This window comes from Molothrus aeneus, chromosome 10 (assembly GCF_037042795.1).
Source record: "Molothrus aeneus isolate 106 chromosome 10, BPBGC_Maene_1.0, whole genome shotgun sequence".
Lineage (NCBI taxonomy): Eukaryota > Metazoa > Chordata > Aves > Passeriformes > Icteridae > Molothrus > Molothrus aeneus.
This window is the reverse complement of record NC_089655.1, coordinates 22,075,278-22,098,542: the sequence shown is the minus strand read 5'-3', so window position 1 is coordinate 22,098,542 and position 23,265 is coordinate 22,075,278. Positions and strand designations below refer to the sequence as shown.

Sequence of the window (23,265 nt, the reverse complement as noted above, 5' to 3'; positions counted from 1 at the left end):
ATGTGCAAGGAAAAAAATCCCAAGCCCTCATTGCCAATCAAGATGGAATGAAATTTGAATATGCATGTAATCACTTAATCCAATACTATAGTGGAAATTGTGTTGTGTCCACCCTTTTTATTCCTTCACAAAGGCATCTAGAAATTGAGGAGACAGCAAAGTTTGCCACCAACAGTAAGAATTTTTTGATGTTGATAACATAATGCCGATTCAAAAGGGAAAATAAAGCATAATGCACCACCAATCCCAAAGAAATATGTGGGGGCTCTGTCCCACAGCCTTTTCTGCTTAGCTGTACTTTTATTAACTGAAAATATTTAGAAGTGGTCTCTCTTCTGTTAGTTCAGAAGAATTCAAACACCCATATACTTAATAAATCTTAGTAGGAAAAGCTCTTTCACATGCTGGAGCTCTGTGGACTCCCAGCGCCCACCCGCAGCCTCACGGGCTTTTGGCTACTCAGCATCTTTCTTGGGATTGAGTTACTTACGGGAAAGGACTTTCAGCTACAATCTTCCATTTGATCCAAGAATTTAGCTTGGTCTACTTTATTAATTACACATTTAAATTGCACTTAAATCCTAAGGCTCCATGCATTTAGCCACAGGATGTAGAATTCACCTGTTCTGCCATGAATGTAAAGAGAAGGAATTTTTCAGCAGACAAATCAATGGCAGGAGCCTGAAACTGAGAGCTCCAGATACAAGGAGAAATGTGTTCACAGATGGAACCTCTTGTCCAGCATCTGCCACTTGGAACTTCTTCATACCCAGTGGGGAGGGAATCAACACATTTTCTTTTCCTGAGACACCAAGGTGGCCACTGAATCAACCAGATTCTGAAATAACTCTGGCTCCAGACATCATCAAAAGTGAACAATTAGGTCTGCAGACCTGGAAAAGGAGCAGTGGGCACCTTCTGAAGGCAGATCAGACACAACTCACCTCTCCTCTGAGTTTCGGGGGGATTGATTGTTGTGGTTGCTGTTTCCAATAAAATTCCTAATTTCTGTGAAGTAAGAGTCCTCCTTGTCATCTAGGATTGCCCCTGTGCTTTCCAGTTCTGAGTGAGGTGAAGATGTTGCAGTACCTTAAAGCAAAATATACAATGTCTGTTTCTGCTCCTTTACATTTTCTATATTTAACCATTTAAATCAAAATGAAATTTAAACTCTGGTTGATACGGGTGAGAGCCAAAAGTTGGTCAGTGTGAACTATCAGCTTTTGGCCATAAAACCAGTAATTAGTGGGCAAAGGATATTTCCAGCCAAAATAACTTAGCTGCATGCTGGGTACCATTTCCATGATTTATCATCACTTTTGCCATGTCCCTATTTCAACATCTCCCTCCTGCTGCTGGTGATTCCAAGACTGTCCATTGATAACTGTCCTTCTTAGACCAATGGCTCAACTGAGCAAATGGAACTTCATTTTTATCTATCAATTATGCAGATTTGTTCAAAAAATGGAGCAGCCATTAACATATTCACTGAGCACTGAGAGCCCAGTGTCGGACGCCTTTCTCTGAGCACCGGGGAAGGGACAGCTCTGCATTCACTGCTTGCCCCTGGTTGTCTCCATTGAGGCAAAATGCAGACTGAAAGGACTGCAGAGAGAGTTTTCATTAAACCCTGCAGACACCCAAACCAGCCCAATGACATCCCCTCCTGCCACTGCCTGTGCTGCTGCTGTGCAGTGACCAATTTGCTTTGGGGCTTGAGAGACACCATTAGCTCCGTAATAGCCAGGGCTTTTCAGCTCCTGACAGTGGGAATATTTCAGAAGGTGCCAGGAAAATCTTTTAGAGTGCCCCCTGAGACTCTAAATCTAGGACTCCTATTGAGAGCCAAGTGATTGCAGAGATGGGATTAAACCAATTTTCCCAGTCTGTTCTCAAAACGCTATGGGTTGGCTTAATTAAAACCAAAAGAAAAGACATCATCCAGTGGTCTTAAGTTATACAAGGGGAGAGTTTATGCTGGGATTTTCAAAGCACTTTAAATGTCAGCAGAGCTTAGGCACTTACATATTTTGCTACCCCCCACCCGTTGGAGCAGCGTGTGCCTGCGGTGGTGCTGACAGGGAAGGGGCAGTCCCTGCACACGGGACAGGGAGCAGGCTGGGGAGGGAAGAGGCAGGAGGGAAAAGACAGAACATACCAGACATGTTCCCGTTCTCGTGCTTTTTTAGATGTCTGTCAAGATTGGTTTGTTGACCAAAACACCTGTCACACAAGTGACACTTGAATGGCTTCTCTTTATTGTGGATGTTACGCACATGTCTCTGCAGGTTAGATGATATGCTGAAGGATCTGTCACAGTATTTGCATCTAAAAAAAACAACAAAACAAGTGGGCAGGAAAGAGTTTGTTAGTAGCTGGAAACGTAAGATTTGTCCTAAGATACATGAAGAGCCTCCTGGGCTCAGTCTCAGCACCCAACCACAGTTCCTTGTTCCCTACTGAGGCTCAATCCTCCCTGACATAAAGACTAATTTTGGCTAACTAGAGAGCTGTGCTCTTGGAATGGAGACATAACTTCTATGGTGGGGTTTTCAGCTTTAATTCATATTAGACTTTATATTTTAAGTACTGCCTCTAGGAATGAGCATAATATTTCTGAGCTAATGACATCAAATTAGCTATGGTAATTGAGTCCCATGTTTTTAAAACTGTTGCACGCAAAGTTGGGAAGTTTGAAAACAGTAGAGCAATAACTCTATTGTTTCATGTGCTGCCAATACAATACAATTAAACACTTTTGGAAAAAACATGAAACAGATCTCTTCTAATGCTCAAATAAGGTAAAAAGGGCTATTTCTTTTCCTATTCTAAATTATACTGTGTGATTAAATCTTTTCTTGAGGAATTAGCTTGCTTGATTGCTAATCCCAGAGGAAATTCGGTTATCTTGCAAAAACCAGCAATAAACAATCCCAACCTTTAATACTGTGCCAATGTGAGTAGTTTAGTCTATCACTCTGGTACCAGAGGCATCAATTTTCATACTCTGTAGCGATTTGGAGTCCCTAAAGCCTTTACTGTATTGCTCTTTAAGCCATTACTAAGTCATACTATAACTATTCCAAATTCTCTGGCTGGCAACCAGCCAAGAGTCTTCAGCACTTTAGTTTTTCAATCTTTTACTTCTCCCGTGCCTCTCTTACACTTGTCAAGGATGTAAAATTTTTTTTAGTGCTGAAATCACCCATTATGCCACTAATTGCTTGTGGCTTTTATGCAGTGGACGGGTATAACATGCATCAAGACCTTCCTTCAATAAAATTAGATGTGAATCTCATTTCCCAAAGAGACTAGATGCAAAAAAACATTGTTTCCTCACAAACAATGAGCTTACTCTGCTCTTTACAGCTCATAAAATGCAGAAATCTGTGCATTTGTTTTACTGGAACATGAACTGGCCTCTTTCCAGTTTAAATTAGCCTTTCGTTTTCAATAATGTGAAGCTTTATACACATTTCTGCATGTGACCATCCTGGATTCAGTATCACACACATATTCTTATCAACAGGAGAGTACACCCACATGGGTTTTGGTTAAGCAGACCTCAGAAAGGATCCAGATTAGGCAGGAAACAAATAAATACAGTAATGCCTTTGCAACCAGGACCTTTCAGAAATCAGATGACTGACAAATCACCCAAATTTAGGCTGCAAATAACACCGCAGAACGCCAGTAAAAAACGTTTTTGCAAGGGAAAATAGGCCCATGAGCCCTACTGAACATCACTTCAATCACACTGGTTCAGCAGTGCCAGCCACCCTGCCAGCAAAGGCAGGACTTGGGGGTTGTGTTGGGAAGCTGCCCCAGCCAAAAGAACTTCCCTAAGATCAAAACTCTACCCCCTTCTGCAGCTCCAACACCGAGGATCAGCACAAAACTCTGACACAAAAATGCAACGGTGGGTCCAAAGGTAAGGAGGAAGGGCTGGAGCTGGTCCAGCAAGGAGGTTGGATTCCCTGGCTTTATTCAGAGAAAATGTCTGCATTGGAAGGGACCCCAAAGCTTGGCCACAGCACAGACAGGGGTGAGGGGTGTGGTACCTGTAGGGCTGCTCTCCAGTGTGCGTCCTCAGGTGACGGGTCAGGTTTGCAGATCTCGGGAAAATCTTGCCACAGTATCTGTGATAAGAAAATGCTTGATAAGACAATACAACCTTCAATGGCTTCGTCCCAGTTTGAGCTGCACTGGATGCACAGCCCAAATGGAATCTTCACAGTACGGTCCCACTGCTTTGGTGCAACAACATCTCAGTAAAGGCATTCTGCAAATGTAAGGGATCCACACACACACAAGAGTGGGGCTGGAACTGCTGGCACCAACCAGCTTCACTTGTGCAGAGGCAAGGGTTGTATGAAAAACCTGTTTTAAAGATCACTCCAAGGTTCTAAGCCCACTCTATGATTATCAGCCTCATTCAGATTTGGAATCAAGAGAATCTGTTATTAAAGCCTTGGATTTCTGCCTCTATGTAAGCAAATTTCAAACCTTTCAACCAATTCTACGTGTCAGCAAACGTGACACCGTTCTGTGCATTGAATAGGATCAGAGCAGACAAGACTCAAAGACCTAATCCATCAAGGTATGTTTCTATAACAACATGTCTTGAAAGAAGGTGACATGTTTTCAAAAAGATCAGATAAACCGATACGCCAGTGTCAAACGCCTGCGCATTCTGGAGATGATATAGAGACCTAAGCAGTGCAATTTAAAAACCATTCTCCAAACTCGATAATATGTCACAGGAAAAATAATGGCAAAAAAAAATAAAATTATCGTGAGTTCTCCCCCTTCATTGAAGTAGCATATTAATATTCAGTTTATAATTGGCCCATTCTGTTGAGGACATTTTTGCATGGGGGCAGAGCACACACAGCACTCTCTTAAGTGAATGAGGGTGGTGGCTGCTCCATGCAATGACTTTGAAGATTGCATCCCTTCACTTTTAACATCCCATTTATTTTTTCACAACGTGATGTATAAGCCTTCAAAATACCCACACAGCTAATTCCACTCTCCTGGACAAAGCTCCCATTCATTTTGGGTGCACATTCAATGACTATCTTCATTGTGGATTTTTTTTTTAAGTCTGTACACACAAGTCTTAATAAGTCATGTATTTTATCACTGATCCTTTGGATATTAAAACCAGAAGCCAGAGAGAAAACACATCTGTAGTTTACGATCAAAAAAATCAATTATGAAAGCACACTTTTATATATGAAAGTGATGAGAAAATTTGGAAAAAAAAGAATTGTTTATATAACGGTTTCCACCTCATTTATCAAACCGCTGTGATACAGGGTGATGCCAGGATTTAGCTTTTATATTTTTCAAATCCTGTACTGCTTTAGTGTATAACTCTAAAACTCCATATACAGTGTCAGTTTCTGTCTTCTCCTGACAAAACAATTCCTCTCTGGGCCTGAAACTCAAGAAGGGATGTAAACAACAGTGAATTGGTAGGGGCAAAGTTGGAGTAAATGACTTCACAACCTGAAACTCTAATTGGAGGATTTACCTCCAATTACAATTTCAGGTAAAGAAACAGGTAACCTCCGATATGTAAATGGCCCAAACTTAGAATTGTCTGAAAAACTCGTGACCGTTGTCCATCTTGGGTGTAGCCTCTGGGAGGCTTCTGACAGCCCAAGGTGTATCTACTGAAGGCCTGTAATAAATACCTGCTTTTATTCTTTTAATCTTATCCAGCCTCTGTTCTAGGCAGCCACTCCAAGGCATCAGGGGAGAGCTCTTTGTTTCGTAACACCAATAATTTAATAAACAGATTCACAGAATCACTGGGTTGGAAGAGACCTTCAAGATCATCAAGTCCAACCCAGCCCCAACACCTCAATTAAACCCTGGCACCCAGTGCCACATCCAGGCTTGTATTAAACACATTCAGGGATGGTGACTCCATCACCTCCCTGGGCAAACAATTCCAGTACTTTATCGCTCTTTCAGTAAAAAACTTTTTCCTAATATCCAAACTATATTTCCCTTGGTGCAGCTTGAGACTGTGTCCTCTCATTCTGTGTGTGATTTTCATCTAGGATTGCCCCTGTGCTTTCCAGTTTCTGGAGAAAGAGACCAACCCCACCAGACCACAGCCACCTTTCAGGAGTTGTAGAGAGTCATAAGGTCACCTCTTAGTCTCCTGTTCTGCAAGCTGAGTATCCCCAGCTCTCTCAGTGGTTCCTCACAGAGTTTGTGTTTCCCAGCCCCTCACCAGCCTCATTGCCCCATCTGGATGTGCTCAAGCACCTCAAAGTCCTTCCCAAACTGAGGGGCCAGAACTGAACACGGCACTCCAGGTGTGCCCTCACCAGTGCCCAGTACCAGGACAGAACAACCTCCCCGCTCCAGCTGGCCACACCATTCCTGATCCAGGCCAGGAACCCCAGAGGGAAACGCTCTCCATGCTGGGCACGGAGAGGCCTGAGAGCCTCCCTGTTGGATTTCAGAGCAGGGGGGCTTGGGGAGGGCAGCGGTACCTGCAGGTGTAGCGCTCCTTGCCCTTGCGCAGCAGCGTCTCGGGGAGCGCGCTGGGCGGCGCGCGGAAGTTGAACATGGACGGCACCGACTGGATCAGCTCGCTGGCCTCGGGCTTCAGGGCACTGAAGCTCTCCAGCTTCTCGGCCATGTTTTCTATAGCTGACACCTGCAGCAGGAGAAGAGCACAGAGCCCACCACGGTAAGTAATCCCCTCGGATTTATGCCCCCACCGGGAACCCGAAATGCAGAGGACATCAACGGACAAGTGAAAGAAGAAACAAGGGAAAAAACTCAGTGTAGAGTTGCAGTCTTGAAAATTATGGGTCATGAGGGTAATAATCAGTAAGTGTTCATGTCTTCTTATTTTTAAGCCCCAGCTCCTACAAAATTCCAGGTTTTGCAGTCATGCTCTATGGTTGTCCGCCTACAAGTCTATGCATCCTATCTACAGAAATCATTGAACATTTATTACCAAATGAACAGAAATAATAACTGAGCTTCTAATTTTATTTTTTTAAGGACTTGCAGAGGACACATATTGCAGAGGAAACCTTATGAACACTCTAGGTCAATGAAGAGCTGCAACAATCCAGATCCAAAGAGGCTCCATCAATGTCCCAGTCACATCCAACCATCCGCTCCAGTGTTCTAGCCCATCATAGCAAAGACCATTAGATAAACACAGAAGAAATGAAGCTTTGGCGGTTTTGGTGCTCTGTACTCACATTCCCTGCTAGATGCCTATGCTATTTTTCCACCTCTTAATATTCTTGCTCTACCTCTAGTTCTTGTAACTCCTTTGGGATGGCTCCACTCCTGATTAGCTGTCTGTAATTTGCAGGGAGTGGGGATTAAAAAATTTCTGGAGAACAGTTTCCTTTAAGCTGGAACTGACCATGAAAAGCTCCTCCAAAACCTCAAACATTGCCACTTGAAGAGTTCAAGAATGCTGCTGAGCCTACTGACAGGTGAGAATAACCATCCACCTCTCCATAACACCACAAACAAATGAAAAAAAAAAAAAAAAAGAAAGCCAAGCTCTCACCTACAGAGCACAAAACCCACAGCATGAGCCCTGTGCAAGATCTTGCTTGTAACAAAGAAGGAAATTATATGAAAGACAAGATGTTGAACCCTTCTCAGCTGGAACACCTCCACAGACTGTTCTTCAAAATCCATAAAAGGCTCCTCTGATTGTTGGAAAACTGAAATTTTAATTGGAAGAACTGGGAATTTTTGCAGGTTTATTTAATTTTATTTTCATTGGCCGAATTACACGGTTGTCTCCTGGCATGACTATTTCCATTATGGTTAGCTCTGCCTTTGGGCTGGGTTGTTTTTTTCCCTTTAGCCTGTAGCCTGCCCTCTCATTTCATGCTCAGATTCCTAATGCTGAGTACAAATTGCAATGTACAGGGTACCACTGCCAATTTGCCAAATGTCTTTCATCAAACACAGTGGAAAAAAATAAAAAATCTCAGAGGGAAGTCAAGATACATTTACTTGTCAGGCAACAAATGTGAAAGCATTGCGAGGCAGTAAGGGCTGTAAGCTCTGGGGTTTGATTCATAATCACTCAGCTGCTAAAACATTCTCCACAGATGCAAGTGGACAGCACATTTGTCAATATGAAGGATTTTGACATGTACTGATCACAGGCATGAGATATGTAATGATGATGCTGCTGGGAGAGGAGGTAATTCTATCTCGGCACCGAGATGCCATTATCAACCCATACACCTCAACATTACCATATATTTCTTTTTATATGACTTCATATTCTCCTTTAGTTGGAATTGATTCTTAAAGCTTTTAAAATAGTCATTCCACTGCCTTTAATTCCTTCTAATTGTTCCCCACAAAAATTCACTCATCTATTTTACAACTGCTGAAAATAAATGGTTTGAAAGAAAAATGCCCTTTGGCCTTCGGGCTGATTAGCAATGACAAGACAGTGCATGGGTTATGATATCACATATTTATGGTGAAGAATAATAAGGGTACTGAGAAGTATAATAAATGTTTTATTTATGTATATTTAATATTCAAGTCCATTTCATTATCTAGTGGGTTTAAATCATTTTTGGATCACAATTTCTCATGCACATGGTGCCTGCCAGTAATATATTAAAGCAACTATTCTCCCCTTTACATTTAAAATGGCTTAGTCATGCTGATTTTTGTTTTAGTTCTTATTTCCAGGATTTTGCAGAGTAGAAACTGAGACAGACTCTTGTTTCATGCACAGCAACACAGACCAGCTCTACCTCCAACACTGCCTCCAGGATTACATCAGTCCCAAAATAGGTATGAAATCAGCACCTAATCTTAAATCCCTCATCCAGAGGAAACACGAGCACTTCCAATTATTTTAAAGTATTACTCGCTTTCTAAAAATATGTTTCTCACCATAGGAATGACTATTGTGCTTGCTATTTTGCTGTTTAGTTTTTTCTTTTTTTTGTTTAAAGCCTGACTTATGTGGTGACCTGGTATGATTTATGTTTTTCAAGAACTGCAGCAGCACCAATGGGAAGTGTTTGGCCCCACAGCTTTGCTGATCCAAGGCACTGTCACTCCACTGCTATCAGGATAATTATAGCTGGTACTATCTGCTGGAGTTAGGGCTCCCAAGAACCAAAATTGGGGCATTTTCGTAAGAACTCTTGCAGTGTGTTGGTGCTCAGAGCCTTCAAGATGCAAATCCCTATCATGAGATGGGTCCCTGGGCTGTGAGGGCATTTTACAGCTCATGAAATCCGGCAGCCCTGATCCCCAAAATGCTGTCCATCACCTTCAGTGCAGGCAGACAGACCCTGCTCACCAGTCTACTTGCAAAACACCAGCTGAGCAGTAAGAAATCCAGGGGGAAGTTGCACTGAGGACTCATTCAGACACCAAAACCAAGCAGGAATTCTAAACCTGCCACGTGGGCTTTTGGAAGGTGGCACTTGGTGCCAAGCAGTGGCTCCAGGGGACATGCAGGAGGGTGGGCAAGGGACAGATCTCCCCACTGCCCCACACCAGCACAGGGAGGTGCAGGAGCATTAATTGGAGGCTTCATCCCTGTTACAACATTGAACAGCCATCGGCCGCTGCTCCCATTCACTTGGCTAAACCTTTTCAAACCCATTTATGTTTCTGTCAAGGAGAGTTCACCAATTTAATTAGGTGCATATGAAAAGATACTGGTTTTTGTTCCTGCTGAGCCTTTTGCCTGATTTTTTTCTGGGGTTTTTTTTGGTATTGTTATCCCTAATGAATAACCATTCCTCATTCAGGCTCTGCTCACCATTCATGGGCTCACGGAGCTGGGGCACAGCTCCCTCAGGCATTTTTTCCCCAGATGAAAAAATCAAAATCTACTTAGCCTCTTTTTGAATGGAAGCTGTTCCCTACCTGATCATCATTGTTGCACTTTTCTATGTCTTTTCTAATCCTGCTATGGCCTTTTTGAGAGGAACATTGGCTGTATTCAAGACCTGAAGCCACTATAACATAATGATGTTTTCAACTCCTTTCTGCTAAGCACTCAGGTGATATTTTCATAAGACTACCAACTTCAAGATGTTTTTCCTGAATGACAGGAGTAAAAGTCACACTTTCCCCATGGTATTAATGGGTGTTTACTGACACTGACTTTTATGGCTGTTTTAATCCTGGTGACTCAGCTTTCTCTGAATCTCTGCAGAATCTTCATAGTCAGTTCTGGATTTGGGTACTCACAGCGAACAGACACAAATTCTCTGCCTGCTCACCCTTCTTCCTGTGGCATTTACAGACATATGCCACAGTTCAGCCCAGTGACACCTCAAGGTGGACCCACTGGTAATCTTCAATGATTGTAAAAATCACTATTTTATTCTTCCCCCTTTCCCCTCCCCCTCTTTTTTTAATGACTAAATGTTAACCCAGGAGATGACCTTCCTTCTTCCACAATGAACCTCCCTCTTCTAAAACACAACTGAAGTAGCTGCTCTTGCTTCCAAACACTTTTACTACTGATGGCAAAGCAAGACCTGCCTCCATGGGAGTTGTGTTGGCCATAGGGATGTTACCCAATCCACCAACTCCTGGAGAGAGGTGTTGGTGAAAGTGCCTGTCCTGGGCGTTGGGTGGGTGCTCATGGTCACCTCCCCTCTCCTGGGATGGTCCCTGGGACCACCAGGGAGGCAGGTGTGTGGCTAAAGCCACCAGCTGTGCTCTCAGAGGGCTCTGCACCCCAACCCAACACCCAAGGGCTGTGGTGATCCCTGAATGGGGCACGAGGAGGGGAAGCACTGCTTGACCCCAAGGATTGGATTAGTGGGATTGCCATGCCCATGGAGAAAGCTCTCTGAGGAGGCAGGAGAGGGAGAAGATCCTGTTACATATTTTACATACAGCTATTGCCTTACGGACAGGTCACGTGCACTCCTAATCTGCCATCAGTGAATGACAGTGTTTTATATAGAACAGTAACTTTTGATTTACATATATAAGAGTTGTTGATTCTATCTGTGTCCAGATGTCTGGAAAAGGAAGCAGCTTTCCCCCACCTCCCTGAGAGGCTATTAACCTCCGACTGACGCAAACTAATGTGCAGTCACAATTCCCCAGCTCCGACTCAAAAATGCAGACATTACCATAATCGGCTAAAACAAGTATTTATAAACATTTCAGCGGGCAAGATATCATCAGCAGGGGCCTTGAACATTTGTCTTAAAATTTATTAACCAACCCAAGAAAAAGTGGCATAAATAAAGTGAAGGTTTGCTGTTGCTGCTCTTTAAGAATAACCTGATGATATGAAATAATCTCGCAGACAATGTCATGAATTACATGACCTCCTGTTTGACAAACGTGACTGCTTCATTGCTACTATCACAAAAACAACTGACTTTATGGCCAGACCTCATGGGAAAAAAAAAAAACTGTTCAAGTGTTTGCTTTCTATTTTTACTACTGTTATTTGGGGAACTCTTCAAAATCCAACTGCTAAAGCTCAGCATTTCTCCCTCCCCCAGCTGAAGTTATAATGTTGCCTCTAAAATCTGCAATTTGTGAATCGTGTTGTCTTAAGTGTATTTGGACAGCCAGCCCTGGAACTTGGCTGAGTTATATTCACGTTCAAGAGACCTATCACATGTGGCTGAACTTTATGAAGCAGTAGCAAGAAACTCCTTCTGAGCTGCAGTATGGTTCCAGAATAACCAGATTTGCATGAATCCAGTTGGTGGGGATTAAGCTCAGTTAACAGAATGGATCATGCCCTAAAACTAAGCCCAGTAAAACAAAAGCCTTGTTAAGGCACTCACTAAATTCCTTTCCATTTATTTGTAAAATTGTTTTAATTATTTACAATGGTTCTTCCTAAAGCAAATATTGCCTGCCTAAAATTACAGAACCTCCTTAGCAACCTTCTCCTGATGGGACCAAAATGGCATAAATAGATCAAATTAATCTTGATCCACTCAAAACAGATGTCCATTGATTTGCACCATAGGGCTCCTGCCAAACAATGAAAAACCAATCTCAAATAATCTTGAAATATGTGGCACATGCAACTGGGAATTGAGATGGAAAGGTTTGTGTGACATAACCAAATCTCTCAAGATGAAGATTCATCCATGAATCGGCATCCTGCTCAGTCACTTCATGTTTTGAACACCTATTTCTGCTGGAGCTGCCCAAAGTGTGAGCACAGCCAGGAGACATACACTCACAAAAGGAGCAGAACGATGGAAATTTGAGGACTAAGCCAAAGTCAAGGAAATCAGACAGAAGAAACAGACTGCACTGGGTTTTTCCACTTCCCAAACCTGCTGAAGCAGAGCCACTTTTCTCAGAGCAGAGGACTAAGGGTGCCTGGGCCAAATCACAAATCCTACTATGGCCCCTTCTTGTCCTACAAGAAATTTCCCAAGGAAAATATTTGGGAACAACCTCCTGTGCTCTCCAAGTCTGGCATCTAACACCACCTCCTGCTTGCTGAGCTCCTGCAGCACCTCTGGGTGCTCTCAGGAGTCCTTTGGTGCCTGCTCAGCTCCTTTCAGAGCATCTGCATAAGGCAGCTCTTCCCAGAAGAAAGTGAGATTAAACTCACACACAGCAAAGGTCCAGCCCTGCTCTCGAGGTGTGCCAGGGAGGGCAGGGAGCAGAGGGCAGGGCTCAGAGCCAGGGGCAGCACCTCCTGCAGCAGGGACACACGGGAGCAGAGCAGCACGAGAGGATCTCGGCAGAGCTCTGGCTGCGCCTGGTGAAACGAGTCCAGGTGGCAGCGAGAGCCAGGAGCAGCAGTGAGTGAGTCAGGACCCCAGCCCTGCCTCCTGGCCCCAGCTCTCCCCTCCGAAGCCCAGAGGCTGGGAAAACCTGGGACGAGCATTTACGGGTTGGGCGCTGCAGCTGAGGAGCCAGCAGCGCGAGATCAGAACACGGCATTTTTGGAGCTGCATCTGCAAAAGCGGTTGCTGTGTTGGTTTTTTTAAAATTTTTTCCTTCTCATGAACTATTTAGATGTATTAAAAACAAGGTTTTATAAAAATAGAAGAGAAAGCCCAAATTTATCCCAGAGTGCATTTAAAGCACAAGTCCTGTTCGTGTAAGGAGGATGACGTAAGTGTACACAGAGGACAAACTTGACCTAAACACAGCAAATAAATGGGTGTTTTATTTCTGCTTTAAGCACTGCAATGAGCAATTAGGCTCAAAATTTCAAAGCTATTAAAGTGACTCTTAAAGTGACTAACTCCTGCCTAAGTCAAGTAAGAGAAAAACATAAAATCCTCTGAGACTAGGTATTTTAATGCAGATTAAATATTTATTAACTATTGCTATCTAACAAGATTTCAGCCTGAAAATCTCACTGCAATCTCTGAAGGAAAATAGCTTGGAACAATTTCAGTCACATATAAACAAAAGACTGCATTCTGCAACCCTCACTCAGGTAAAGCTCCCATTGCCTTCACCAAACAAAACCAGCAGGATCAGGTACATAAAAATAAAGCTAATTTTTCATAAGACCATATTTATCTGCTCAGCTGTAAGACCCTGTAGGAAAGAGTGGCATGCTCCATAAATGAGAGGTAAGTTATCTTTGATATTATATTTTTCTTATGCAATTTATTTCAGAGTAATTAAATTAAAAATATAAGCAATGAACTTACCCAAATTCTTTGATCAGGCAATTGGAACTGGGAGCAAAATTGAAACAAAAACAAAACATTATTCCTGCATTGGAATCCTTATTGCAATCAATGTACTTATTAAGATTTTATTTAAAGATACTAATTAAAATGTTTTTATGAATGATTTATTGGACAGGGGTGTTCTCTTCCTAAAAATTACAATCCTTGTGATGGCAAATTATTGTGGAATTCCATTAAATAATCTAATTTTCATAGCTTTTGGGCACAGGGAGGAATTTTGCCCAGCCAGGGACAGGATACAGACCTCAGGGTTTATGTCTGTAAGTTCTATTTCAGAAACCTATTTGAAAGATCCATCTGTTTGCTGTCATATTACCCATTTAAGAAACAATAAATTTTTGGTCCCTGAGATGGCAATTTTCTGGAATAAATTCAACAACAAAACCACAAGCTTTTAGGACATGAACAATAAGTTTGTAAATATTTTAAATCCTGCCAGCAGAAAATGAAAACTCGTGGAGCACTCCCCACCTGTACTTTTACAGGGGTGAACAGGACTATAAAGGAAAAACAGCTTTTCTGGAAGCCGCTCCCCAGCCCTCCATAAATACCAAGCCAGATTCTGCCTATACAAACAGAAGGCTCCTTTCTGTTCTATTAAAAGTTTGCAAGAAAGCATTTTGACATTCACTTTTTTGACAGGACATGTGCTGGTGGTTTGGTTTTCTTTTACAACGTTCCTTAGTGCCTGTTACACTCCTGACCTCTGCATCGACCCAGCTCACACCAAGTCACAGACAGCATCCCTCTCACTCAGGTAAGTGGTAAAACCAAAGCCAGGCTTTGCCATGGGCTGTTTGTTCTGCTGCACAGTGAGAAATGTGGGTTCTGCAGAGCCAGCCCTCCCTCCTGCCCCTGGGGCTGGCTCTGCCCCACCTGGGCTGGCCCTGCCCCACCTGGGCTGGCCCTGCCATGGGGAGGTGGCACCTGACACCTCCTCCTCACACTGACAGCCTTGGTGACAGCACTGGGACCTTCCTTGGGCACCAGCAAGAGATTCAACAACTCCCTGGGACAAAACAGGGAGGGTGGAATCATTCCCATTAGCAGGGAAATGCCCCATGTCTCCATTTCACCCACACATCCTCGCCTGACTCCCCGTTCCCCAGGTAACTCAGTCACACAAAAGAATACCCAACTACGTAATATAATAAATACATAACATAAAATAATGCAGAAAAGAATATCCAATTCCATAAAAGAATACATAAAAGAACATCCAGCTCCTTTCCTGCCCACCACAGCCTAACTCCAAACAGTGAATTTTACCCCAGCAGCCCCTTTCCCACCCACTGACCACCCCACCTACCACTGGTATCAGTCCAACCTGCAGCAACACCTTCAGAACCCCCAAATCCAACATCACTGAACCACTCTAAGTTACAGCTTCTGAACAGCTAGAGAGCACTAAGCAAAATAATCCTGCTTTATCTGTCAATGAAGTATCTAAAATGCCTTCATTTAAATAATTTTCTCATCATTTACAGCTGCTTAGCTGCTCTAACAGAATCACTGACTTGATGGGGAGGAACCAGTCTGTTTCACAGCAGGGACAAAAAGCAGATTGAGGTCCTTTGTGTACTTGTGCATTAGCACTATCTGCTACTAAAGGGGAATTTTCACTTGTGTTGCCAATTGGGCAGATTTACCTTATTTAAGGTAACTCAGCAGGAGGTGTTAAGCTGCTATTAAACCTTGCACATAAATTCTCAGTGATTTTAATACATCTTAAATTCTTATTTAATGCTTATAAATACTTACATAATGCCATAAGTACTCATGACATGTAAATACTACTAAATACTTTCATACACAATCCAACACTTTGTTCAGACATTGAAATTGGAAAGGGGTGTTGTGCATCTGCAATCATACATGCTATCAGCTGCTCTTCCCAGTTCTGAAGAAGTGGCATGTTTCAGAACATATTCCATGCAAGTTAGGACAAAATAACATAGGACTTCATTAGGAAAAAAAACAAGTGGTAATTGGGCTGTTTTGCCCAGGAATTCAGAGGAACCTGAACCAGAGACAGCAGCTCATGGTTGTGTGCCTAAAATACAGGATGTGTAGAAGGTGTCATTACTAAGATGAAACAGCCTACAGTCAGCAAGGAGTTCAACTCTCTAAATACGACAGAGGATTTTATTTCAGGTGTAAGATTTAACTGAGATTTTTAGCAAAATTTCCTTGAGCAAGGAGGAGGAAGACAAAATGTGGGTGCAGTGCTGGTGAAGAAAAGCAACGTACAGTTTGCACACAGATTCTCCTCCTATGTCATATACACATCACAGTTGTTAAACTGTTTTAGGACACCCTCCTAAATGGTTTTCATCCAGGATTGTGGTCTGTGAGCAAGCGAGGAGCCCTCATAGAGTCTCTCTTCAGGACTGGAGGAGCACGGATCCTACACACACTGCAGACATTGCAGCTCACACCAGCTACCAAGAAACCATGGAGCATTTGCACTATGAGCCTTGGAAACAACAGGTGGAAACTTTTCTCTCTTTTATAAGAGTCCTTAAACACAATAAAATCCCTTTTAAAGTGGGATGCTCAGCTTTTCTGGCCTTACTGTGAATTTGCATCGACTGCTCGTAGTCAGTACTGACTCTCCTTGCTCAGAGCAGGAGAGTGCTGAAGACACAAGTGGCTGCAAATGTTGGTAGCTACATTATGGTTTTGGAGGAAAATGGTTCTAAAAGACACACTCAGTTCGAATCTGGCTTCCTCTATAATCAAAACATGTTGTTTCATCTGCAAAACATCAAGAAGCTCAGAACAATGCTTACGCTTTTCCACCACAATGGTCCAGCAAAAACTGTGTGTTTTAGGAAATCCAAAAATGACTAAGGCTGCATTCATTTCTCTGCACCTGCTTTGAAGCATCAACAGGCTTGTTTACAACATCAAAATTCCCAAAATACTTACTTGTGGATGAAACAAGAATCCCGGGGAAGGTCTCAAGTATTTCTCTTTTAAAGCTTCCAGTGGGTCAGTTAGTTTTCTTTTTTCTACTCTGTAAATGTTAAAATTAGATTTGCTTGAGATGAATCAGTCACAGATATTAATAATCATACAGCTACTCAGGTTTAAAACAGGCAATTACATATCAAGCAATTTGTTTCTGGGAGATAACAGTAAAAGATAAGGGAGGAGCACAGGCCTTGATTCCCACACACAGCTCATTACTGCCAGGGTGGGGCTGGGAATCACCTTTAAAGTAGATTATACCATTTAATTAGGGAATAATCCCATTTCAAGATTATAATGGGAACCATTATAACGACTATAATGGGAACCAATGACTAACTACCAAGCACTTTTATACAGAAATTAGGCAACTGAACAGGCTCAGCACTAGGAGGAGAGGAATTCAGGGTCCCTTGAGCAACGAGTCCCTTGCCATCTGTCCAGACGTGACATCACAGCTACCACCCTGCAAACCTCCCCTGTGCACAGCCAAGGTCAAGCAGGACTTGTAGGGACACCCTGAATCTGGGGTGCCAGCAGCAAATCCTGCAATTCACTCGTGGCTGCAAAACCCAGCGTGGGCAATTGAGAAACAGCATGGAAATTTGGGGATTTTGCTTCTTCTGTTACTGATATACATGTTTTCATGGATGAATCGTGTTGTCCATGTGTAGAGGTAACTCATGGCAAAGGAAGGCTCAGTAATAACTGCCAGAATTTGTACAGATTTCATTAAAATCATGGAAATGTAGGCTCACAGAATGGCATGGGTTGGAAGGGACCATAAAGATCATCTTGCTCCAACCCCTCTGCCCTGGGCAGGGGAGTTTGCAATGCAATTTAATTAGTTGGTAATGTAGGGCCATAAACCACAGGTCATTATTTCCGCTGCTTCAGGCATTTTAAGTGAATATGACGCAAAGAAAACTTATGGTCTAACACAGATATCAATCTGGCATGAATAAAACCATCTCACTAAATAGCATCATATCCTGTTTCTTCATAATGCAGACTTCTTGTCTTATGCACCAGCACTCTCCAAAAACTTTGCCCACAGCATTTCTTTTTCAAATAAAGTAATAAATTAGCATAATTTACATGGCATTATCCTTTTTTTATAACAAGAGGCTGTAAAATCAGTCATTTATATTACAGACGAATATTTTTATGGCTAATATTTCTCTAAACTAATTTAGGTGCATGACTTTGACTTGTTAGAGATAAAAGTGGAAAAAGGGCAAAGGGGGGCTGACACACACAGGATGCAGGTGAAATTCACATCCCAGTGAGATCCATCTCAGTTCTGCTGGGAAACCCCAGAAGGTCTGGATTTTACCACTGGTTTTTAAAATCTCAGCTCACTGACAGAGTGCACCTTTCAAAGCCAACAATGCTCCCACTGATTTCACAAGGTAGACCATGGATGGGGACCTGCACAGCCTGGTGGAGTGGAAGGTGTCCCTGCCCATGGCAGGAGGTTGGGATGAGAGGAGCTTTAAGGCCCCTTCCAACCCAAGCTTTTCTGTGATGATTCTATGTCTAAAGAGCCCACTGGTGAGGCTTTGTACACACAAGGATGCTGTGCCTTCATTTCTATGAACAAAATGCCTGAAGAAAACAACCCAGTGCTCAAATAATGGCAAAAAAGGGCAGAAATAATTCTCAGTTTCCTGACTTTTAACACATCTTAGGGCCGATGTGTTTCTTTGTTGTACTTGTGAGAAACTCCTCTTGAACTCAAGAGGAGCTGCTGAAGTGGAGTACAAGGGGTACTGTCATCCCCAGGGGAAGCCAGAGAAGGCAGAGTTTTGGAAGAAAATGAACTTCAGGCAAACCAGTGACATCAAATACAGATCAAATAAACAAACACCCAAAACTGATGCCAACTCAGAGAATATATTCAACCTTTGCATGAAAAGCCATGCAGGTTAAATTAATGACTCATGGCAATGAGGGCTTGCTAACTGCAGCACTGCCAGCCCCATGGCTCACTTGGAGCAGCTGGGATGTGAGGAGGGATGTACAGGTCAGCATGTGGCCTGGGCCCCCCATGCCCTGGCAGTGCAATGGCACCTCCAGGCACACTGGGAGGGGCACAGGGTGGCAGCCCTGGCAGACCCCCCTGCCTGCCCCAAAGGATGCTGAAAGGCAGCAGAGAGTCCTTTACCTGTATATGGGATCCATAAAGAACGGGGTGGGCCTGGCGTGCTGCAGAGAGGACTCTGAAGCTTTCCTCTGCTCGAGGTCTCCTCCTTTCTTCTCTCCAAAGACGTGGTTTTTCCGAGGCTCAGCCTGCCTTGTGCTGCTGGCTCGGCTTCGGCTGCCCATGCTGAGATCCAGAGGCTGGTCCTGGCTGGAGGCAGAGGGGGCTGCTGGCTTTGAGGGGATGGGAGTGAGTGGCTTCTCCTCCTTACGTTTTATGGTGAGGTCAAAGGGAGACTCAGAGCTTCCCTTTGGGATCTTCTTAATTTCACTGGGTGATTGGGGCTCCACTTTCAGGGGTAACGGTCTCAAGTCTCTATCAGGAAATGGATACATTGACTGAGAGAATGCTGGAAAAAACGGGAGGGGAAACATGGAAGGGTAAGGTAAGGCTCCGACTTTTTTGTCTTGCAGCCCCACAAGTCCTGTTGAACCAAAGTACTTTTCAGCAATAGAAGCAATAGCCTTTATAGAATCATTCACCGCTCCTGACACCGCAGTCTGCTCCTCTAAGGATGGTGAGAAAATGGAATGATTGCTGTGGTCTTTCTTATTATTTATTGACGCCAGGCTCTGCAGAGAGCTTACTTTGTCTTTGAACATTTTACCATTTTCTTTAAATTTCTCTTTCTCACTTTCAATGTCACTTTCCAGATCAGAGCCCGAGGTGGTTTCCAGGTCACTGCCACTGGGGGTACTGACATCGTCAAGGTCAAGGTCACTACTCTCTGACTGGTCACTGAGTTTCTCATGTGGCCTCTCTTCAGAGGACCCTTCTGGTTGAAGCTCCACTGGCTTATTCTCCCCTACTGATGGTTGTTTATTTAGTGCCTTCAAAATATCCTGGGTGGCTGGCAGTATCTGAGGATTTGTCATGAGGGGACTTTGGCTTTTGTTTGTCTGATCTGCGCTCGGAAGTCCTTTAACAGGAGAACTAGTAGGTAGCAAAGGTGGCCTGTGGTACAAGCCTGAAGGAAACAGACCAGGGAAGCTAAAAGAAAATCCAGGAGCTGTTGGAAAGGTAAGACCAGCAGGATGCCTATTGGCTCCAAAATAGTCAGCAAGGCCCGGATTTGCATGATTCATATTAACCATGGACGTTTTATCCATAGCTGGGGTTCCAGGAAGAGAAATGCCTTGGCCAAAAAATCCTCCTGCTGCAAAATGGTTCTTGCCCTCACAAAATCTCCTGTGTTTATTTAAGGAAGACGTAGTGCTGAACATTTGTCCACAGTCTTTGCACTTGATTTGGGTTCTGCAATCAGCATGCATGCGCTTATGACGACAAAGGTTTGAAAACTGAGTATAGGATTTATGGCAGACCTCACCTGTATGTAAACAACAACAACAACACAGCTCAGGCTTTGTGGTAATTGCCCCCACCCTCAAAGTTGTGCAAATAATACCATTTTTTTTCCCATCAAATGTCAAAGAGGAAGCCACAGGGAGAGGTCTAGGTGCACAAATGTATAAAAGCAACTGTACTGTCCAAAGTAAGGCATCCGAGCAGAAAAATGTCAGAAGACAGAGCCAAAACCCACTCCAACCAAGCAGAAAAGGTCTGGAATCACTAAAAGACACACTCTCCTCGTTTGCTCTTTGCAATGCACAGTGCTGCACGTTCAGTACCATTATTCCATGTTGCATTAGCCCCCAGAGCCCCCCACAAGCCACAACCTTGTGTGTGACCCCACATGAACCCACAGTGCTTCATGTGCTGTGACCCCACATGAACCCACAGTGCTCCTGTGTGAGAGCACAGGTGTCTTCAAATGCCATCCATTTATGTCACTATTCCCATGTGAAAATGAATCATTAAAATAAATATTTGCAGGACCAGACAGAGATGAAGCTGCCTCGCAGAGCTTTCACTCTGCAAGAATAGGAAAGAGGTGAAGGAGGAGACAACCAGGTATTTCCTATTTTCAAGAACAAATGTAACAAACATTTTTTTTCTACTTACGATGAAAAATTTAATCTCATGGAAGTCCAGGCTGGAACCTGGAAAACCTCAGTACTCTCATATGTCCAATGCATTTCTATTCATGCAATGCATTTCTATTCATGCAATGTATACAGTGCTCACAGGTGCCAGTAACGCAAAATTCCACATCGTAATTTTCCTAGTCTTAATATTGCTTATTTGCTTCTTGCACATGACAAGATAGACCATATTTCAGCAACAATTTCCTTTAAGAATGAAACTCTCTTTATTTGCACATCTGATGCTCAGTAAGAGACTGATGAACTTCCTTTCAAACACCTCTGGGATGAGAATTTCAGTCTCACAAATGCAGCATTTGGAAGAAAGCCTGGGAACACACAGGGGAGCAGATCTGCCTTGAGGTCAGGGCCTGATCTAGCCTGTGACACTCTGCATGCTGGAGCTCAGCTTCCAGCAACCTTCCACAGTGGCAGGAGGCTGGAAGTGGTGCCAGTGGCGCAGAGTGAGACACTACAGAGTCAATCACATCACTGAGGCAAACAGGATTTTGCAGGCTCTTGGTTTTCTGGCTGCTACAAACCTTAGGGAGCAAACTGGGGCGGCAACCAAGTTAAGAGTCTGTAAGTAGAAGTGGGGTTTGGAAGAGGGCAGTGCTTAGTTCCCCAGTGACTGTTTATGTCCCTTCTTGGCATCTTTGGGATGAGCAGGAGCACCAGGCTGTGCTGTGCCTTGTGCTTTTCATTATGCCAAAATTTGTCTGTACCTCTGCACTACCTTGCTTCTCAGAGTACCACCTCCAGACTTGTTTGAAAGCAAGGCAGCACCACTATCAGCAAGCACTGTTAGCCCTCTGCAATAAATCCTTTTTTTTTCTGTTCTTTTTTTTTTTTTTTTTGTCCCAGCCAGGAAAAAGCATGTGGCCGCTTTATTTTTTTATTTAATTTCTGTGGTATCATAAACTCTCATCTTTCACACATCAAAGCCGCACAACAATGCGCATTGTGTATTCCGAGGCCTTTTTAACAATCATTTTCATGACTCGAGACAGTCTGACATAATTTACAATGGCTCTATTTTAAGCCTGCAGAGGAAACTGAATTGAATGTATCCCATCCTGCACTCTTGGTTCCCATGAACTGCAATCACGTCCTCTAACTTCCACTCGCACCGGGGCCCGCGCTAACCTTCCTGCTCCTCCAAATCCCTGCCCTTGAGAAACTCCACCACTTGTTGTCATCTCCTGACTGTTTACCTCTTCAGCAGCCTGCTCCCTATCTCACCAACAATGCTGCTATTGTTCCCGGGCCCGATCCTGCCCCATCCACCCGTTTTTCCCCTGTTCTCATCCCACTCTGACATTTCGTGGGGTAAACGGTGCAGGATCGGGCCCAAACACAGGAAATTCGCAGTGTGGTAATTCAGGAAGGAGGTTTGTTTCTGTGTATCAGTTACTGTTCCTGCTGGAAATCTTCATTCACAAGGAAAGCCAAGAAAGAAGAGAGAGAAAATCAAAAATCGAGTGAAAAATAGACAGGGAAAAAGAATGGAAGAGAAAGAAGTAAGTGACACAAGAAGGATAAGAAGAGATTATTCTAGTTTCTTGAAAATTCTTGGTTTTCTCTTGTTAAGTAGTTTTTGTCACTTTAAAAATAATTTATTTGCCTATTTAACATAGATATACTTTTACATAATATAGAATTATTTAACATTAATTTTTGCTCTGATTTTTCTGCAATTTTCTCCTATTTTTAGCTTAATTGCAGGCATAAGATTTCTGTTCCACACTCCAGCATACAGAATCAGGCCCCTTACCTTCACTGTTGAGGCTTTACACAGTAATTTCCCCCAGCTCCCACCATGTTGATCACAGAAACCAAAATTAAACTGACCCAAATGGTGACTCGAGTGTTGCATCCATAGGTTCACACAAGCTGGATATTATGAATTTACTCCTCTCCCATGTCTAAAGCAGGATAGACCATATGCATTTTTCCAGAAAAAAGAAATATCTCAAATGCATGCATTTCTAATGATAGGCTATTGTAGAATTAAAAAGAAATCATGTTTTATGAACTTTTGATCTTCTACCAGGTTGCACTGAGGTCCTGCTTCTTATTCACATGGCTTTATTAAAGATAAGGCTTTGATCAGGTTGGCTGGAGTGGCAAAGGACTGAAAAGGGGAGTATTGGCACAGATTAGGTCTTCCTAAAATCTGGAAAGTTCTCCCTTAAAGAACAGTGGTACATTATTAAACTATTATTCCCCAATAATATGGAGAATAAAGTCAATAGACTCAAGAAATATTCTACTCTGGAGAAAAGCAAAAATATGCACTTAAAATTTTAAGATATCCTTACAGGCTATTAAGAGAGATGCAAATTAATAATTTGACTAAATGCATTTTATCTCAGTTTTAAAACTAAATGCAATTGATAATGGC

General features: G+C 43.0%; 1 protein-coding gene across 2 annotated transcripts in view; it reads right to left on the bottom strand.

Annotated features, from left to right (window-relative positions):
• MECOM (MDS1 and EVI1 complex locus) overlaps positions 1 to 23,265 on the bottom strand; it is a 35,594-nt gene that overhangs the window by 4,954 nt on the left and 7,375 nt on the right. The window contains exons 5-11 of one of the 2 annotated variants that reach the window (XM_066556842.1): positions 18,844 to 20,206; positions 16,635 to 16,722; positions 13,662 to 13,688; positions 6,516 to 6,682; positions 4,062 to 4,139; positions 2,159 to 2,328; positions 945 to 1,089 (exon numbers count right to left, since the gene is read on the bottom strand). In XM_066556842.1, coding sequence (XP_066412939.1) covers positions 945 to 1,089; positions 2,159 to 2,328; positions 4,062 to 4,139; positions 6,516 to 6,682; positions 13,662 to 13,688; positions 16,635 to 16,722; positions 18,844 to 20,206 — 2,038 coding nt within the window. The remainder of the gene's footprint in view (positions 1 to 944; positions 1,090 to 2,158; positions 2,329 to 4,061; positions 4,140 to 6,515; positions 6,683 to 13,661; positions 13,689 to 16,634; positions 16,723 to 18,843; positions 20,207 to 23,265) is intronic. The other variant, XM_066556843.1, reaches the window with a different exon arrangement.